The sequence below is a fragment of the Sebastes umbrosus genome, chromosome 19 (assembly GCF_015220745.1).
Source record: "Sebastes umbrosus isolate fSebUmb1 chromosome 19, fSebUmb1.pri, whole genome shotgun sequence".
Lineage (NCBI taxonomy): Eukaryota > Metazoa > Chordata > Actinopteri > Perciformes > Sebastidae > Sebastes > Sebastes umbrosus.
This window is the reverse complement of record NC_051287.1, coordinates 4,659,506-4,677,878: the sequence shown is the minus strand read 5'-3', so window position 1 is coordinate 4,677,878 and position 18,373 is coordinate 4,659,506. Positions and strand designations below refer to the sequence as shown.

At 40.8% G+C, this 18,373-nt stretch overlaps 1 protein-coding gene across 6 annotated transcripts; it reads left to right on the top strand.

The window, feature by feature from the left end:
- The first annotated feature begins 1,284 nt into the window (after window positions 1-1,284).
- dab2 (DAB adaptor protein 2) lies at window positions 1,285-17,897 on the top strand. Of its 6 annotated transcripts, none has more exons than XM_037753011.1 (15): window positions 1,285-1,428; window positions 10,475-10,743; window positions 10,863-11,002; window positions 11,490-11,588; window positions 11,686-11,817; window positions 12,865-12,948; window positions 13,224-13,250; window positions 13,348-13,389; window positions 13,477-13,539; window positions 14,342-14,965; window positions 16,197-16,326; window positions 16,436-17,059; window positions 17,145-17,305; window positions 17,402-17,486; window positions 17,569-17,897. In XM_037753011.1, exons 2-14 carry the CDS (start codon window positions 10,608-10,610, stop codon window positions 17,468-17,470), a joined length of 2,331 nt encoding a protein of 776 aa, XP_037608939.1. In that variant the 5' UTR covers window positions 1,285-1,428; window positions 10,475-10,607; the 3' UTR covers window positions 17,471-17,486; window positions 17,569-17,897. The 6 variants fall into 6 exon arrangements, with proteins under 6 accessions (XP_037608939.1, XP_037608940.1, XP_037608936.1 ...); XM_037753012.1 differs by lacking the exon at window positions 1,285-1,428 and adding an exon at window positions 7,357-7,645 and having other exon boundaries at window positions 17,405-17,486; XM_037753008.1 differs by lacking the exon at window positions 1,285-1,428 and adding an exon at window positions 7,362-7,645.
- Window positions 17,898-18,373: the final 476 nt, after the last annotated feature.

Sequence of the window (18,373 nt, the reverse complement as noted above, 5' to 3'; positions counted from 1 at the left end):
AATGACCACATTATATACAAATAATTATAAATAAATAAAAATATAAATAATTATAAATAAATAATTATGTATATATACAATTGGCACACAATCAACAGACAGTACCAGACAAACTATATCAAGAGTAATATACAACTTTAACACGCAATACAAATAATGGAGCTGGTCATTACAATACTTGGCAGTACATATTATTGTAAAAATGTGTTTGTTTAAATTATATTTTTGGTTATTTGTTCATGTTCTGTACCCATTCAGTCCTCAGAGGCACAGGAAGCTGGAAACAATCCCAGCATTCACTGGGTGAAAGGCAGGGAGACGACTTGGGACAAACATTCGTAATACTGCTGTGTCACGTCTGGCCTTTCTTTTTATACATAAGGCCAAAGGTCATTTATTGTGTTTTTATTTTTAAGAATACTTCTACTAATTTGAGACAATTTGTTAATTTCTGTTTTTCCAGGATTGTGCAAACTTTCATGAAAGTTCCCAGAAAACACAACAAATATTTGAAGAGGTAGTTTTTGACTGACATCCACGGTGCATTTAGGTCACCATGTGAGATTGAGTAACTGAATGGCGAAACTATCACAATCGCTTAAACTGCCAAAATCAAAGATGTTTTGGAAAACTGTCAAGTGCACTGTTCTGATTCTTCCTGCACAGTTTCTGAAGTGCAACTCTTTGTCCACAAGATGGCAACATCGAACAGATAACAGCAGTATTCAGTGTCCATGTCTTACATTCACACACTGTTTATGTACTGTATTGTGCGAAGGAACACATCAAAATAGAGCTTAAAACAATTCCTAACAACTCTGACCAGTCAAACACTTGTTTTCTTCAATATATATATTCAAAACAAGCCTTGCACAATGCACAGGAAGTTTGAAACCGTTGCACCTAATGATCTGTCATGTGATCTGAGCGGCTTCTGCTGAGTCTGCACTACTTTGTTCTTCAAATGGAGGGAGTGCAGCCAGTGTGTAGAAATGACAAACAAAAGGGGAAAACTGAACGCTTCTCAGTGTAGACAGATCATTTAAAAGTGGACTTATTTGGATTGTGATCAAATCATTCATGATCAGGTGAAGCATTCGTGGGCACAGACAGAGGTTTGGCAGTGACAAATCATCTGCTTTTATCCGTCTGAGAGAGTAAAACTGGTGTTAGATTCTGTAGTATTCAGCACGCTGACAAGTATTTTCTGCTGACTTAAACAAACACAGTCGGACTATTCCCCGATGTCTCCAAAGTCAATCTGGGGGCTGCCCTGTCCCGGCTCTTTCCGTGTCTATCTGCAGGCAGTGTTGGGGTAGTCTGGGGGCTATGTGGTCACGGCCCGCTGGAGAGGCACAAATATGTGCTGAGGTCACCACTTTTACGACGTTCGGCAGTTTCCTCCCAGCTTTCTCAGGAAACCAGAGGGTAGGTGAGGTGCTTGGCCAATATTTCTCCTGACTAGAAAGACTTCCTGTTTTTTGGGAGGGGGAGGTTGGAGCTGTGTGGAAACACTCGTGGATCAGCCTATTGCTACGCTTTTACTGTAATTTACACATTACATAGAGTCATCATGTGTGACAGAATATGATGACGTTGCTTCCTGCGTCGCCGCTCGCTTTATGTTGTATTTTTAGACTGAAATGGTCAAGAAGGCAGTTGAGGGTTAAAAGAACAGAGGATTAAATCTAAGACTACCTCAATTATGGACTGGAGATAAGTGGCTATCTTAGGTTCTGGCTGTGGTGGCAGTCGAATCCAGGATTCACGCCCTAAATGCTGGATGTTTGGATTGTGGCCTTCCTGTAATAAACCGAGGAAAAGGACACTTCCCATTAGATCGTCTCTGTCAGCATATATCATAAAAATAAACCCTCTAATGTGCATGTGCTGACTTGTGCCATCTGTTTCTGGAAAAGGATCTCCCATACTTTTCCTTTTCCCACCAGAAAGTTTTACATGACAACGTTATCCAACATGTCCTCCTGTCCTGTATGCGGTTGCGTTGGGTGTGCCTCTGATCTAAACAGACAATGAATCACATTCAGAAGAAAAAGGAACCATCATTTTAACCCCACGTCATCAGACGTACCAGAGAGACACGTCACTGAAGAGAAAAGGCTAACGGTTTCAAAATCTTACACGAGAATTTGCTATCCCTGATTTTATTATGTACAGTATAAGCAGTGGTGGAATGTAATTAAATACATTTACTCAAGGAGTGTACTTAAATACAATTATGAGGTACTGTTGTCAATTGATTAAAATATTTAAACGCTGTTAATTGCATGAATGTCCATAGTTAATCGCAATAAATCGCAAATTAATCAAATTTTTTTATGTGTTCAGAATGTACCTTGAAAGGGAGATTTGTCAGGTATTTAATACTCTTATCGACATGGGAGTGGACAAATATGCTTCAGTGTGCTGACTTGACTATGACTTGCCCCAAACTGCATGTGATTATCATAAAGTGGGCATGTCTGTAAAGGGGAGACTCGTGGGTACCCATAGAACCCATTTACATTCAAATATCTTGAGGTCAGAGGTCAAGGGACCCCTTTGAAAATGGCCTTGCTAGTTTTTCCTCACCAAAATTTAGTGCAAGTTTGAAGCTTTATTTGACCTCCTTCACGACTAGCAAGGATGACATGGTTGGTACCAATGGATTCCTTAGGTTTTTCTAGTTTCATATGATACCAGCATCACTCTAGATTTAAAACTAAGCCCGCTACAACCTAAAAATCGAAAGTTGCGTCAATACGTTAAAGAAATTAGTGGCGTTAAAACGAATTGGCGTTGACATTGACAGCCCTGGTATTTATATTTTACTTTATACTTTTACTCTACATTTATTCAACAGCTACTTTGCATATTCAGATTATTAATAGAAAAAAAAATACATCATGGTGTATTATCACAGGTTAAGTTACCCAGCAGTATATAAAGTACTTAAACTTAGCTCCACCTTTACCAGCTGCAGCATGAAAGTGATGATCACATTAATGCATCACTATATACTTTTACTTAAGTAAGACTTTGAATGCAGGACTTTTACTTGTAACATAGTATTTTTATACTGTAGTATTGCTACTTTTACTAGTAAAAGGTCTTAATAGTTCTTCCACCACTGAGTATATGAATATTTTTGCATTGATATATGACAAGGCATGAAGCATTATATACATTGCACATGTTATATAGCCTCCCAGATGTGATGCAGCAACATCTGTGCAGACAACAGTCTGATGGTATTAAATGTTTAATAAGAGGCTATGAAAAAGATGATTCCAGTGGTTGGTGACTGGAGGGGAAAACAGACTCTCAGCACGTCAGTTATCTGGCTTCTGAGGAGCTCATCTCCTAAAATCCAGCCTCTGTCAGCAGAACACAGGATACAGAGGCAGGAAGGACGTCCTTCCTCTGTCCCTCTCTCTGTCATTTCTCAGCTCGCCACCTACAACCTACAGTATACTATACATCGCTTTAACATCAGGCAACAGGATTTGTTTTTGTTTGCAGTTTTTGGGGTGGAAGAACTGTCTATGTATATAGTGCATATATATAAATCTGGGTTGAAGTAATCAGTGCAGATGTGATTGTTACATCTGGCTGTTCTCATGTGGTGGTTGGGTTTATAGAAGGTGGCAGAGTTGCTATCTGTGAGTTAAAAAATACATGCTCATGTGAGCAATGAGATTTTTTAGATACTGAAATCTCCAACAGCCTCCTCCTCCTCCCTCACAGGGATGTGGTGTAATCTTCCATTTAAAGGACCAGTGTGTAACAATTAGGGGGATCTATTTGCAGAAATGGAATATAATATTAATAATTATGTTTTCATTAGTGTATAATCACCTGAAAATAAGAATCATGGTGTTTTTCGTTAGCTTGGAATGAGCCCTTCATATCTACATAGGGAGCGGGTCCTCTTCACGGAGTCCGCCATGTTGCACCGCCATGTTTCTACAGTAGCCCAGAACGGACAAACCAAACACTGTTAACTTTTCCTGCTTGGGCCGGAGTCGATAACGTTACTCGCTCCCGTCGCCGCCGTTCTCTCTCTCTCTCTCGCTTCACCACTCACTTCCCACCTCTGCTCCGAATGACATATACTACTCTTAAAACATCTGGCTCTAGAGAGGACCGTTTTCATGTCGGCCACAGTAGCTCTCCAACACGCTTGGCACACAGGAGAGGCTTCAGTTGGTTGCAGTCTGCAACCTCACTGCTAGATACCTCCAGATCCTACACACTGTACCTTTAAGAGATGTAGAGCTAAGCAGTAAGATGACTTCGTTTTCCGCTAAAATGTCTGATTTTATTTATTACTTTGACTTTGCTTGGGTTGAGGTGCGAACTTCAGATGTTTCCACTCTTGTTTGTAGGCAACTTGGGACAATGGACCACATTTACAGAGAAAGTCCCGTTTTATTTGTCTCCTAAAATGTCTTACTCACCCAAAAAACACCAAATCTCAGCCCTTGTATCTGACTAATAATTTTGATTATTAGAAATATAAGAATGTAAGAATTAATACTTATGCTCTCATGCTTTTCTCCAAGATCACTTCCAATACACACCACTATATTATAATCTACCAGGAATGTCATATAGGAAAAGCCTTTTGTTGTTTACTCGATACGCTCTAGCATATAAGTGCCATCATTATCACAAACCAATAGTGCTGTCAGGCCATCAGCTGAGCTTTCATTGAACTGTAGTGAAACAGACACCACAGTATCAGCTGTGGGGTGTTTACCTGGTGTTAAAGTTCCCATCAGTCATTTAAAAGTTGTCTGATTTGTAAATTATAATTCATGGCTAGGTGATGGTTCTCTAAAGTTCTAAAACCACAAACATTTTACAGAAGTGAAACCTACAAGTCCACAGGAAAAGAGTCACATTGACATCACTACTCGTGTTGTTGCAAATCTCAGTGTTGATGTAAGCTCTAGGTTTGTAGCTATACAGATGGTTGTTAATTGTGGCTATCCCTGCTTATACTAACAACCCGGTTCTTCTCTTAATTATCCCAAACAAACATCTAATAATGCTTCTGCAAACACGAGACAAAACACTTCCTGTGTGACCTGAGGATTTTTCTTCCTGGGAATATCATAACTGGCATTCAGTGCTTAGAACAGCAAATATAAAAACTGTCATTACACAGCTGAATCACCATGGTATAGAAAAGCATAATAAATACTGAGGAAGTTGATGACCCATTTCCAGCCATCGGTTGACTGTAATTGCAGCAACACCAGTGCATGACAGAGGAAATGTAGTGCCTGCTGCTCTTTAAAAAAATGTGCTGTGTTAGCAATAATGGAGATTTCCTCTCTGGTATATGGACTCTTCTTTACCATCATTCCTTCTATATTTTATGATTCTCAGTGTACACAACGTTTAGATGATATGAAAGAGCTTTTTTAATTTGAAAGTCATCCAATGCTGTGGATTCAATGTTGAGGAATGTCGAGTGCATTTTTACGCTTACCCGTGTTAGAGGCAACTTCTGACACAAATGTTGAGCAACAAGGAATTCTTGCTTCATCTCAGCCTTTGCCATTTTCTATCCATTCTGCTCGCTTACACAATAGAAACAAAATCAAATCATATAGTTATGTTTCAAATCACATGTTTCACATTTCATTTAAATCAAGAGTTATACTGCAAGATGTTTGGATCACAATGAAAAAGCTAACTGTGCCTATTTTTAGACATCAGACAGTTCAGTAGGCCACAATTCTTTGGCATCATTGGACAAAAATTCCATAATAACCTTTCAGCATATTGTAATTCAAGTGTTCAAACTAGACTTCTGCTCCTCCTCATGGCTCGGTTTTCAGGCTTTAAAAAACAATCCAGGCTAAATGTGCAATCCCGTGTTCAGTTATTTTACCATTTTACAATGTTATTGCTGTCACAAAACCTCGGCTTATGTGTGGATGCTACATGGAGAATTCATTCATTTTCATTTAAAAATTTATTTTGAACATGTAGAATTAAAAAAAAAAATAAATAAATAAAAAGAGAATGATCATACCAACAAGTGGACAGTCAGAAAGAAGTAGTATTTACACACAATGAAAAGCATAAGAAAAATAAATTGTCAAACACTTGATGCCTTGATTTACATATTTGAAAAGGAGTGAGAAGAAGTATAAACTTATTTAATCCCACCCCTTCTCCATAAGTCAATTATTAATTATTAACCAGCTTCCTTATTGAGCCATACATATACTCTAATTAAGTTTTCCTAAATTTGTCTAACTATAATTATTATTATTTATAAATAGAATCAAACAAACAATAAGACTATGATAATAATAAAAAATAATATATATAATAAATTAATAATTATATAATAATTTTGAAGCATTTAGGTATTTTAGAAAGACATTAAAGGGACTGTTTGTAACTTTTCAAGCGTATAAATCTACCGGGTCGGCTTCCCGTGCGCGCTCGCATATGTGCGCTCGCATGAGACTACGCTCTTCAGACTCCCTGTGGACACGTACCATCAGACTCAAACACAAACTACACGGAAGCACCAAAACCTCAAAGTTCTATCGAGTGAAGCCCGTCTTGCAAAACAGTGTTGGCGGCCGTCGTAGTACGCGGGGGAGACCGTAGCTTTGGTCTCCAGGACCGGAGTTTCCGCTCCGCTGCCTGCTTGCCTTCACTCACACACCGCGCTCGTTCTCGCTCCACCTCTAGACGTGCATGCGCGCTCACTCCACACTGCAGACGAGTTAGTTTAGCTCTGAGAATATCTAGTGAATGTACAGTGGACGTTTGTGCAGAAATAAATGCTGCAGCTCCTCCAGACCAACAGGGATTTTCCGTGTCTTGTGAAGTGACGGGGCTCCGCAGCGAGAAACTTTATCGTCTCCGACCGGGTGCAGGAAAAGCCAACACTAGGATCAGCAGTGATTCATGGAGAGACCTCCGTCTGGTCAGCTAACATTACTGCCAAGCAGCTGAAATATAGAGTGATATTGTGATTTTAGCTGACGTGTTTCGCCTCACTGTTTTCATCGATGCTCCTTCATGTCTATGTAGAGCGAGCAAGCGCGAGCCCAACACTGACTGTCGTTGACTTAACGGCCACAGGTGTCGCTGTTAACAAGCATTTCTGAAAGTTACAAAAAGTCCCTTTAAATATCAATAGTTTTAATTGCTTTTATTTGTTTGAGGACTCACTGGAGCTTAGGTGTCCCACTTTACTGCAACTCACCTTATGCTGTTTAAAAAAAAATGAAATCTATTTTCTTCTGACACAACATGATGGACAGATGTTCCTGACCCACTCACTGTGTAGATGGGATATGTTGGTCCACGTGAAGAGCCCGCCCACCTCCGCCAGTAGAACTGTGCAGCAGTGAGTTAGGTTCTGTGTGTCAGTCAGCGTGTGAAGGGTTAAACTGGGAGTTTGCAGCAGTCTCTCCTTTCTGTCCACGACATTCAGCGGAAAACATCTGACTCCTGCTCGTTTTTCCGAAAAGCTCTGTTTGGCTTTTTACTCCTTTTTCTGTGTGTGTGCGCGCTGGAGCCGCGGAGGCGTCACAGGGAACACAAATCTCTGTTTTAACACCACAGGATTCAACATCTCACTGACTGACTGCAAGCTTTCTAACAGGTAGGACCCTGTAGTGTGTTGTGTTGTGTTGTGAACATTTTCCATCCATGCATTCATTAAAGATCCACTAAAGTGTTTACAGGTAGTCGTGTTAAAGTAGCTACAAAACATGTTCTCCTAGAAAAGCCACAATAATGACTAGTTTGTGTCTAAAACAAACATAAAGCTTGTTTTCCATTAGCTGTTCTTTCCTTCACATCACTGTGGGAGGTCAAACTTCATTCCATGTTTTCATTTCCTTTCCTGTGTTGGGATAACAAACATTATAAATCACTTTCTCTCTCTTAACTTTTCTTTCCCAGAACTCTTTTCCAGCTGCAACCTTGATAAACATCTCTGTAATCTTGAGATAATATATGATGTTTAATATGTTTATATTCCATCCACACACCTATAAGTTTTTGTGCAAAACAATTTTTGAGTATGAAAGTGTTTGCATGGCCTTTGTGTCCACAGTGGGCCTGTGGTATTTCACCATCTCATTCACTTGCAGACTGAGTCATTCCCTGATTTCCTCCAGATGTGCAGTAGTTTACGTTTCCTGACGGCCCAGGATTGTGACATTTCTGCCCTTGCACTGCAGTTATTCTGCTGACAAATGTGATTTTACCCCTTGTGTTCTGTGGCTGAGTGTTATTTGTGTTGTGACACTGGTGGATGCTGTAAAAGAAAGCTTTTCTTCTTCTCATCCTTCATCTGGTAGTAAGTTTTGTTGTTAAAATGTAACTGCAATGAAGTGCTGACATTTCACCCTGTTTTTATTAGCCTTTTCCTCCAGCTATAGTGGGACTCTGACACCGCTGTTTACTGGACAATCATGTGTCACACTCTCGTGTAAAAGGAGCATCAACATCAAGTGTTTAGGCTCAAGTCTTGTTTTTCTAAATTTATCCTCACACGGCAACAAAAAACTGTGTTCCTGTGAAGATGCAGGAATTTTAAATGTCACCATGACAAACCAAACATACCAGGCCTTACTTACTTACATACCTACTCTGCTTGTTACCTTGACTTTAATGCTGGTCCTGGTGGATGAAATTAAGCTTTTATTGCTTTACAGCTGCACAGAACAGTCGCTCTGGTCTGATGCAACCCTCATTCCAACAGCAATTGAAATCATTTCTTGAAAAAGAAAACCTTAGGGCTGCAACTAAGGATTATTTTCATTATTGATTGTTTTCTTGATTAGTTGTTTGGTCTATAAAATGTCAGAAAATGGTGAAAAATGTTGCCCAAAGCCCAAGATGACGTCCACAGATGTCTTGTTTTGTCCACAGCTCAACAGTTTGCTGTCATAGAGGAGTAAAGAAACCAGAAAATATTCACATTTCTTTCTTCTTAAAACATTAGTTTACGATTAATTTAATATTTGAGAACTAATCGATTAATCGTTGGAGCTCTGGAAAACATGCTCAATTGAAAAACCAGCTTTACACTATTTTGTGTAAGTCTGTATACTTGTGTCAGTGTCTGATAAGCTCAGACGTGACTATCAGAAGCACTCAATGACCTTCCCATCTGTTATCTCATCATCCGGTATGGCTCTCATTTCCTTTATGGATCAAACTAATAACTGATTATTTCATCATAAACACATCTGGACTGGATAGTGTTTATTTATATTCTTACTGTCTTTAGATGAACACATTCTAAATTTTCATGATCACACAAGTGCATATGGATTGATCATTTTACCACATCATCAGCATATTAGGTGTAGGTTTTATAGACAACTTGTGGGTAAATGATCATTCCAAAAGACACCAATTTCCGTGTGTAATTGCTTAGCTGGGCATCACGAGATCTTTTTGCTCTGCTAGCGTAACATTAACCTCAGGTAATAGCTCAACCTTTGCCCACTTTCAACCTTTGGTCCCATCCTACAGGGCTCACAGCCTCTCTGCACTGTTAGTGTAGCCAGTGTAGCCGCCGGTGCTGCTCCTAAAGGTACGTCTGTCCCACACACACACACAGAGAGCCGGGTTTGAGTTGGTTGTAGCAGAATGTCTGGCTGAACGCATACGATTGTTTCCACTTTGTTGTGATTGTTTGATTCATTGAGTGGTGATAAAGGAAGTTTTGAGGAGATGTAGGTGAATGTCAGCTGCTGTGGTGTCCGCTAGAACCCGCTGGGATGTTGTTTTTGCCTCATGTGACATTGCCTTGTGTTTGCAGAGGTGTAAGTTTGTTGGCAGGAAAAAATCGATGATGTTATGTTCACATAGCATGTTGCTTCTGAGCTACAGTTAGCACAGCAGGCTGATTTTTCATTGCATTTTATGGGTCTGACAAATCACATGATGCGGCAGTATGATGACAAAATGTGTCTTTCTTTGTCCATTTGTGTAGTTATAGTGGTATCTAGTTATTCGTCCTCAATAAACCTCCCTAAATAAATATCAAATTTCATCGAGACCGATATATTCGTGAAGAGATGACTGTGAGCAGGACTTTCTTTATCTTTAGGATAATTCACTCCTTTACAGGGCTGAACAACTGACACAGCATGTGTAAAGCGGCAGGGTTAAAGTGTGTGCTTTCTGTGTTCTCATGAGACTGTGATGTTTTATGGGTCATATGTCTTGCTATGCTTCTCTGTCTGAAGGCTGTTTCTGTGGCTGTAAATCTTTACTGTGGATTGTTAACATATTTGATCGTTTATGACGTGCAAAGCATCTTTTCTTCGTACAAAATAGCAGTAACAAAGTGGTGCAATTGTATCCCAATATTTAGTTTGCCGTTTCACCGAGAAAGAGTGGGTTTTAACCTTTTATCTCCTTCTCCTTTTGTGTCTCTCTCTCCACACGCACTTCACTTTTTCTGCTCCAGAGAAATAACAAGAAAAGCATGTGTGGGTGTTGAGACTCATCTGTTCGGTTGACCTTGCTGCCCCTGAACACGGAGCCGCCGCCTGCTTTACCCCCCCGACCGTCCACTTGTCCAGTGAGGCTCGCTCCACACCATGTCTGCAGAGGTGGAGAGCAACGCGACCGTCCCCGCCGACCCCAGCGCCGCGTCCCCGACCACACCCTCGACTAACACCCCTCCCACCTCCCCTGCCACCTCCAAGGTCCCGTTCAAGAAAGAGAAGAAGAAAGGTGAGTGATGGAAGACGCAATGACGCGATCATGATCATGCCATGATCAAGACATTGGATTGACTCATTCTTGTGGTCTGATCATGTAGAAATCATAGTTTTCTCGATTTCATTTTACAGCCCCAGAGAAGACAGATGATTACCTGCTGGGCAGGTTTCAAGGGGATGGCGTGAGGTACAAGGCCAAGCTGATTGGCGTCGATGATGTCCCCGAGGCCAGAGGAGACAAGATGTCGCAGGACTCCATGATGAAACTTAAGGTACCTTAGTACCTTGGACTATGCCCTGCTATCTTTATAATTCATTAAGGGGATGGCATTTTAAAGCTGGTATCTCTAATGTTTTTTCCATATCATGGACATACATTTGCATCATCTGCATCTCACTACAGAGGGCGACAATGTGCACACAACTTTATGGATATTATCTTTAAACTAGGGCTGTTAGTCAATTAAAATCTTTAATCAAGATTAATCGTATGATTTTTGCACATTTGTTTAATAATTTTTATCAAAATGTACCTTAAAGGGAGATTTGTCAAGTATTTAATGCTCTTCTCAACATGGGAGTGGACAAATATGCTGCTTTATGCAAATGTATGTATATCTAAAATATAAAGAAATATGCTCAAATCAATTTTCGTTAACGCATTATCACGTTAACTTTGACAGGCCTACTTTAAACACAAGTCATATTTTGTTTACAGAATAAAAATCAGATTAATATGTGTTCTTTATTTGACACCAGGGTATGGCAGTAGCTGCTCGGTCCCAAGGCAAACACAAACAGAGGATCTGGATCAACATTTCCATGTCGGGCATCAAGATCATTGACGAGAGATCGGGAGTAAGTTCTGCTTTCTGCTTCCCATTTACTGTTACATCACACTGTGGAGGTCATTAGATGTTGTTGCTAATGAAGCCTTTGTCCTTTTATAACTCAGGTGATCGAACACGAGCACATCGTGAATAAGATCTCCTTCATCGCCAGAGATGTAACGGATAACAGGGCGTTTGGATACGTGTGTGGAGCAGAAGGGCAGCATCAGTTCTTCGCCGTAAAGACCTCACAACAGGTAACACTCACACATTAACAGACACACAGACTCACACGTGTCTGACACTGTCGAAGGCGTACACCAGGCCTATTCAATTGGCGGCCCGTGGGCCAAATCCGGCCCTTTAACAACCTCAAACCGGCCCTTTGATCATTTATAAATATGAAAAAGTAAAAAAAAAAATTACATTGTTTGATTATTAGAAGATCATCTTTATATTAGAAGGCTAATTAGCCCATTCCTTAGCTTTGTCTTGTTAAGCACAGAAATTCTTATTTTGTTAAGTTTTAACGCAGGCTGTTTTAAGCAGAGGACATTTAGAAGAGTCAAACTGGATAAAAACAATGTTAAATGCAACATTGTCTTTATTAATACAATAAACTACTAAGATTAAAATTAAATTCCTAGCTTTACAGATCAGGAATCAGGAAAAGTATATATATCCAGGCCGAGCCCCCAGGAAGAGCGGCAGGCTTTGAAGCAAATTTTCGTAGTGGCCAAACGGCGGAATTACAACTTCCGTGTCCGTCATGTGATGCCATTGGGCCCAAAAATACTTTTTTTTCATAGACTTACATTGGGAAAGAGATGCTGTAAATCAGCATTTTTTGAGGTAAATCAACTTCCCAGTATGAACACTTGAATAGCCCTTATTTAAATCATTAGGTCCTAAAAGTTGTAAAACGCACTAATGGCCGAATGCAGAGTTATTTGCCTTCCTCCTGTTCATGTGAATGAGACCGAGACTGAGGGCTGGGAGGCGGAGTTAAAAGAAACACTACTGCGCCTGCTCTATGTGCCCAATGGATGCGTAAGATCACCAGATGATTCGGGTACTTTATCACTCGGCAGTCGAGCCATTGTGGCTTCATGCGCCACTGAGCAACTCTAATAGGAATGACTGGGAGCCCGCCTCCAACACTGTATGCAGTTCTCTTAACTGTTTTTCAAATCTGGCCCTTCTTAAAGAGTATTTGAATAGGTCTGTCATACAAAACAAAAACTGCATGAACAACCAATGAGACAAATGGGCAACACTGACCGTGTCTTTCTGTCCCCATACAGGCAGAGCCCCTGGTCATTGATCTGAAAGATCTCTTCCAGGTCATCTTCAACATGAGGAAGAAAGACGCAGAGGCCTCGCAGAAGGTAACTGGTTCAGAAGCAGTTTCAACTGGAAAAAAGTTTTCAAAAGTTGGACAGTGTGAACATTTTCTTTCTGAAAGAAAAGCACTTTGGTGTGGTCATCCGGGAGTGCTGACAGGGTCTACACTGTATGCACCTCCTGAACATCAACACTGCCTCTCTGTGTTCTTTCAATGAATCACATCTTCAGACATTCCATTGAAATGATGTGAAATGACACATGCCTCAGTGAATTAGGAAAATAAGTATAGTCATTAACAGTCTACCTCTGTTTACAGGGTGAAAATGGCAACGCTGTGGTTGAGGTAAGCACTTGGAAGCGTTTGTTTTCTTCACACGGCGTCTCCAACTCTCCGTCCCTAACTCTCCGTCCCTAACTCTCCCTTCTGGTCTTGTTTTCAGAATGGAAGTGATGCCTTGGTAGGTGGAGCAAAAACTGCTCAAGTAAGTATTTCTGCTCAGCTTAACATGAAACATGATTTATAGTAGCTGGATAAATACAGTATGTTTCTGTTTCTTCTTGACTTCCAGCCAGTGGAGCAACCTGACCTTTTTGGAGACATGTCGACCCCTCCAGACATCCAGGCTCCAAATGTAAGTGTGGTGCCATAAAATGTTCCCTTTATCTGGGGCAACATGATGGAATTATACTCAGTCGATGAAGTGTAGCCGGGTATTTACAGCATTATACTTACTTTTTATGCATCTTAATAATTACAGTAGGCTGTAGAAGACATAGTAAGATTTTTTTGAAAACCAGAAAATAGTAATGATGATGAATTCATAGCGATATAGTTTGCTCCGTGCTGCCTCTTGTCATAAATGTTTCTAAGATCTGATTTGAATAACCTCCCAATTCATTCCATGTGTGTGAACTCAATTCTAAAAAGACAATTTTTCTATTATTGGTTGTGAGTGAATCCGCTTTTTTAATATATATATAAATTATAGATTTTAGACTTCAAAAGGCTCTTTTAAGAATTGAGTTTATGCTTCTTGTATACCAATCTCATTGTTGTCCATCAAACCTTTTAAAGCTGCTGCAAGTAGAATCCATGAAAAATACATTTTTGTTTGCTTTGGTGACACCTGGAGTCTTCTACTGGTAGTGTTGCCGGGCCAGTTTACCAGCTGGGTTTCAGGTCAACGAGCTAGTGCTGACTTCAGCTGTTGTCAAGGGCAATTAAGAATTTAGTACCTTTTTTCATGTTGGAATTTGGACTCTAGACTTTGCTTTACCGTGGAATTTAATATGTGATATTTTGAGGTAAATATTCTACAGGTAGCAGCTTTAAATTGTCTTCTCACATCATGTGATCCATTTTGATAACACATGTTTTTCTCCTTCTGCAGAACTGATTCATAAATCTCTTTTGTTCTCTCTCATGTTAACCAGGAATCTAATGATATTCTCTTGCTGGACTTTTCCGCTGAAGTTGACAGCAATCAGAATTGCATAAAGGGAAACTCCTTTGTAACTTCCTGTGCCCCCGACCGTCGGACGTCTCCCCAGACAGAGAATCCCTTTTCCTCAACATTTGGCTACTTTCCAACCCCAGACAGTGACCCTTTCAGAGATGACCCCCTTTCTAAATCGCCCACTTGGTCGGAGCCCGATATTTCACAGATCCCCCCCGCCACCGCTAATCACCCACACAGCCCTGCTGGCAACACTTGTAAGACAATTATTAACGGTGGTTTGAACGGGGACTCCGAACACCTCAGTCAGCAGATAAATGGGTTATCCAGTAAGACCATGATCCTCGCCCTCAGTAACGGACAGTGGCCACTAGGTGGCAAAATAACTCAGGGCAACACAATTACCATGATGGACGGGAATGAATCTGGAACAGTTCTCTCAACCAAAAACCCATTTTTTGACTCACCTTCGAAAACTTCCCCCGTCTCTAACGGCGTAACTCATCACCCACAACCCCCAGTGACTCATAGCAAGGACTCAGTTGTCATAAGTCCGCCTCCGCAGAGCTCTAAGGCTGGACGAGGTCGAAGGAGCGCAAAGGTGAAATTCCATAGCTAGATGAATCATAGTAGAGTTGCATGTGTGATGCCTATAAATGGGTTTAATGCACATTTCCCGGAGCATAATTAGGTTGCTAACATCTCCCTTTCTGAGCGTTTGGTGTTATGCATTGGTGTCTGACAGGATATGCCGGTGGATGCATTTGGTTGCAAAGCCTGTAATTTAGAATTGCAGTTTGCAGGCTTGTTGGATCTCTTCTCTCTTCGTGCATGCACTGGTGGTCACATGCTTCTCTAACTGGCTTGAATAAACAACACTCTGACTGTGCTGCTGAACAATCGACTGCACCTTTTGTCATCTCTGCTCTAAATCTATTTTCTAACATTCATGCTTCGGTGATAAAAGTACTGGTAAGTGGCAAAGCATGCATAATTCTGTAGTATTTATTTCTGATTACTAGGGCTGTCAATCGATTCAAATATTTAATCGCGATAAATCTCATGATTGTCCATAGTTAATCGCGATTAATTGCAAATTGGTCGCACATTATTTATCTGTTCAAAATGTACCTTAAAGGGAGATTTGTCAAGTATTTAACACTAAATCAACATGGGGGTGGACAAATATGCTGCTTTATGCAAATGTATGGATATATTTATTATTAGAAATCAATTAACAACACAAAACAATGACAAATGTTGTCCAGAAACCCTCACAGGTACTACATTTAGCATAAAAAATATGCTGAAATCATAACATGGCAAACTCGAGCGCAACAGGCAACGTCAGTGTGTCAGTGTGCTCATTTGACTATGACTGGCCCCAAACTGCATGTGATTTTCATAAAGTGGGCATGTCTGTAAAGGGGAGACTCGTGGGTACCCATAGAACCCATTTACATTCACATATCTGGAGGTCAGAGGTCAAGGGACCCCTTTGAAAATGTCCATGCCAGTTTTTCCTCGCCAAAATTTTGCGTCAGTTTGGAGCGTTGTTTAACCTCCTTCACGACAAGCTAGTGTGACATGATTGGTACCGATGGATTCCTCAGGTTTTGAGCCCGCTACAACCTAAAAACCGCAAGTTGCATTAAAGAAATTTGTTAAAACAAATTTGCGATAACTTTGACAGCCCTTCTGATTACATAATTATAGTAAATCATTTCTAAGTACTGCCTAGTTTGATGTATAAAATGATGTCAATGAGGTGAAATGATACTAGTGTATATATTGTGTATATATAATATTTCTGTTTTATTTTCTGTGAATAGTCCACAGTAAGTGACCTGTTTGGAGCAGATCTATTTGCTGCTCCTGCTCCCTCTGAAGGGTCACCTGCTTCAGCGGACCTTTTCAACAGCACACCTGCCGGCTCCACTCCCTCCTCCATAGCAGCTCTGGGTAATACACAACAGGGGGACTTTGCGTCTTATCCAGATATTACGATGTTGTTTCGGCTTTACATTCCCTTCCCTTCTAAACTTCCATATTCCTTTTTCTTTATATTCAGGGAATCTTCAGTTAGGTCCTCCAGCTACCACATGCATCCCTGCTGCAGGCATGTGGGGAGCCTCCATGGCTGGACCGCCCATGTACCACATGCCAGGAATGACCACTCCAGCCCCCAGGCCCGCCTACCCACAGCCAACTGCCTTTGGTTGCCCACCCGTACCACCAACAACCTGGATCCCACCCTTATCCCCGCCCCACATCAACTGGGGCCAGCCTCCACCAGCTGGGCCACTCGGCGCTCCAGGTTGGGGTCAGCCCCCCATGACCAATCCTTTCCAGCCCGGCGCGTTCCCTGTAATGGTTGACCCGCAAGGTCCGTCCCGCCCCCCTCCTAGGCCACCTGTTAAGGAGGCCCCTCCGAGGGTAGAGAACAGTGCCTTCACAGCCTTGGACCCCCTTGGAGATAGAGAGAAGAAGAGTGGAAAGGACATGTTCAAGGACTTCCAGATTGCCAAACCGCCTGCCATCCCAGCGAGGAAAGGGGAGCTAGTGTCCAACTCGGCTCCCGGCGGCAACGAAGCCGGGGCGTTCGATCAGTACTTTTCCAGTAAAGTGGGCGTGGCTCAGGATAACGCAGATCATGATGACTTTGAAATCAAGCAAATGTCAGGAGTTGTCAACGGTAAACAAACCCAAATTTTGCAAGTTGACGTGTACATGAGTGTGAGATTTTATCACTGATTGTGTCCTCTGTTGTAATGTGGCAGCTCCTGCTCCAGCTGCAGCTCCAGGCCTCTTCGATGCCGCCTTCTCTTCTGCTCCCGTCGCAAACAATTCAGCACCGGCCCAGGGAGCCAATCAGGACATGTTTGATAACGCATTCGGGGCCCCAGATTCCAGTCCGTTTGGAGTGCCGCCTGTAGCCATGGTACAGAGACTCACATAGACACATATTTACACCATATATAGTGTCACAATAATCATAACAAATGTAATTTGTGACTTTCTTTTATCAATCTTACAGCAGACTGCTGGTCAGACTTCTGCTTCAACAGCTGCTTTTGGGGATCCTTTCGGAAACCCGTTTGCTTGACCAGAACTGTCCATAAGTAAGTATGTGTTCATTTCTGTTTATGCTTCATCTATACAGGATGAACACTATTTTCACTTTTTTCTCTCTGCCCCTCACAGTTGAAATGGAGCAAATTGAGATCTTCACATCAAATAACATCTTTGGGACAAGCTGCTACAACGTGCGCAAGACAATCCAGATGATGAACTTTTCTAACTCTTGTCCCTGAACCATCCTTCTTTTACACTTCCACCTGTAATGTTGTTGTTTTTTCTATCCAATCAGTAGTTCCCTTACAGTATTTCTAAAGACCACTGATCTGAGAAGTAAATGTTATGTCCTGATCTGCTGAAGAAAGAAATGTGGTGTGTGTGAGAGAGAAGGTGCGTCCAAAGAGTTTCACTGCTGATGCTGTCTGTGTTAAAGAAATAAAATAATTCAATCATAACGCTGTGAGGTGTTGACAAGTCTGTTGCCTTCTTCAGTTAGAGAATCCACAGTTTGCAGGAAGTTCCACAGTCAAACAGATATAGATGATAGATGTTTCTATAGGCTAGCTTTCATATCATTAAACAATATATATATAAAAAAATATTTTTAATAGAATATTATATATTATTTTTTGAATATATATTATATTTATTATTATTATTATTATTATTATATTGCATTAAATATTACTGATGAAAAAATTGCAGTAGCCTACTTTAATAGTAACCTAGCTACTTGATTAAAATGCAAAACATGCATGTGAGTATGTTTAAAAAAAGGGAAATGAAAGGACAACAGTCCTTGAATTTATGAGTCACTGAAGGGAAGGAAAAAAAGTGCAGGATTAAATAAACTAAAAAAGTAAATTAAATGTATTACCTGTGGTGGAAAGTAAGTAAAGTAAAATCCACTACTTTTCAGAGAGAAATATTG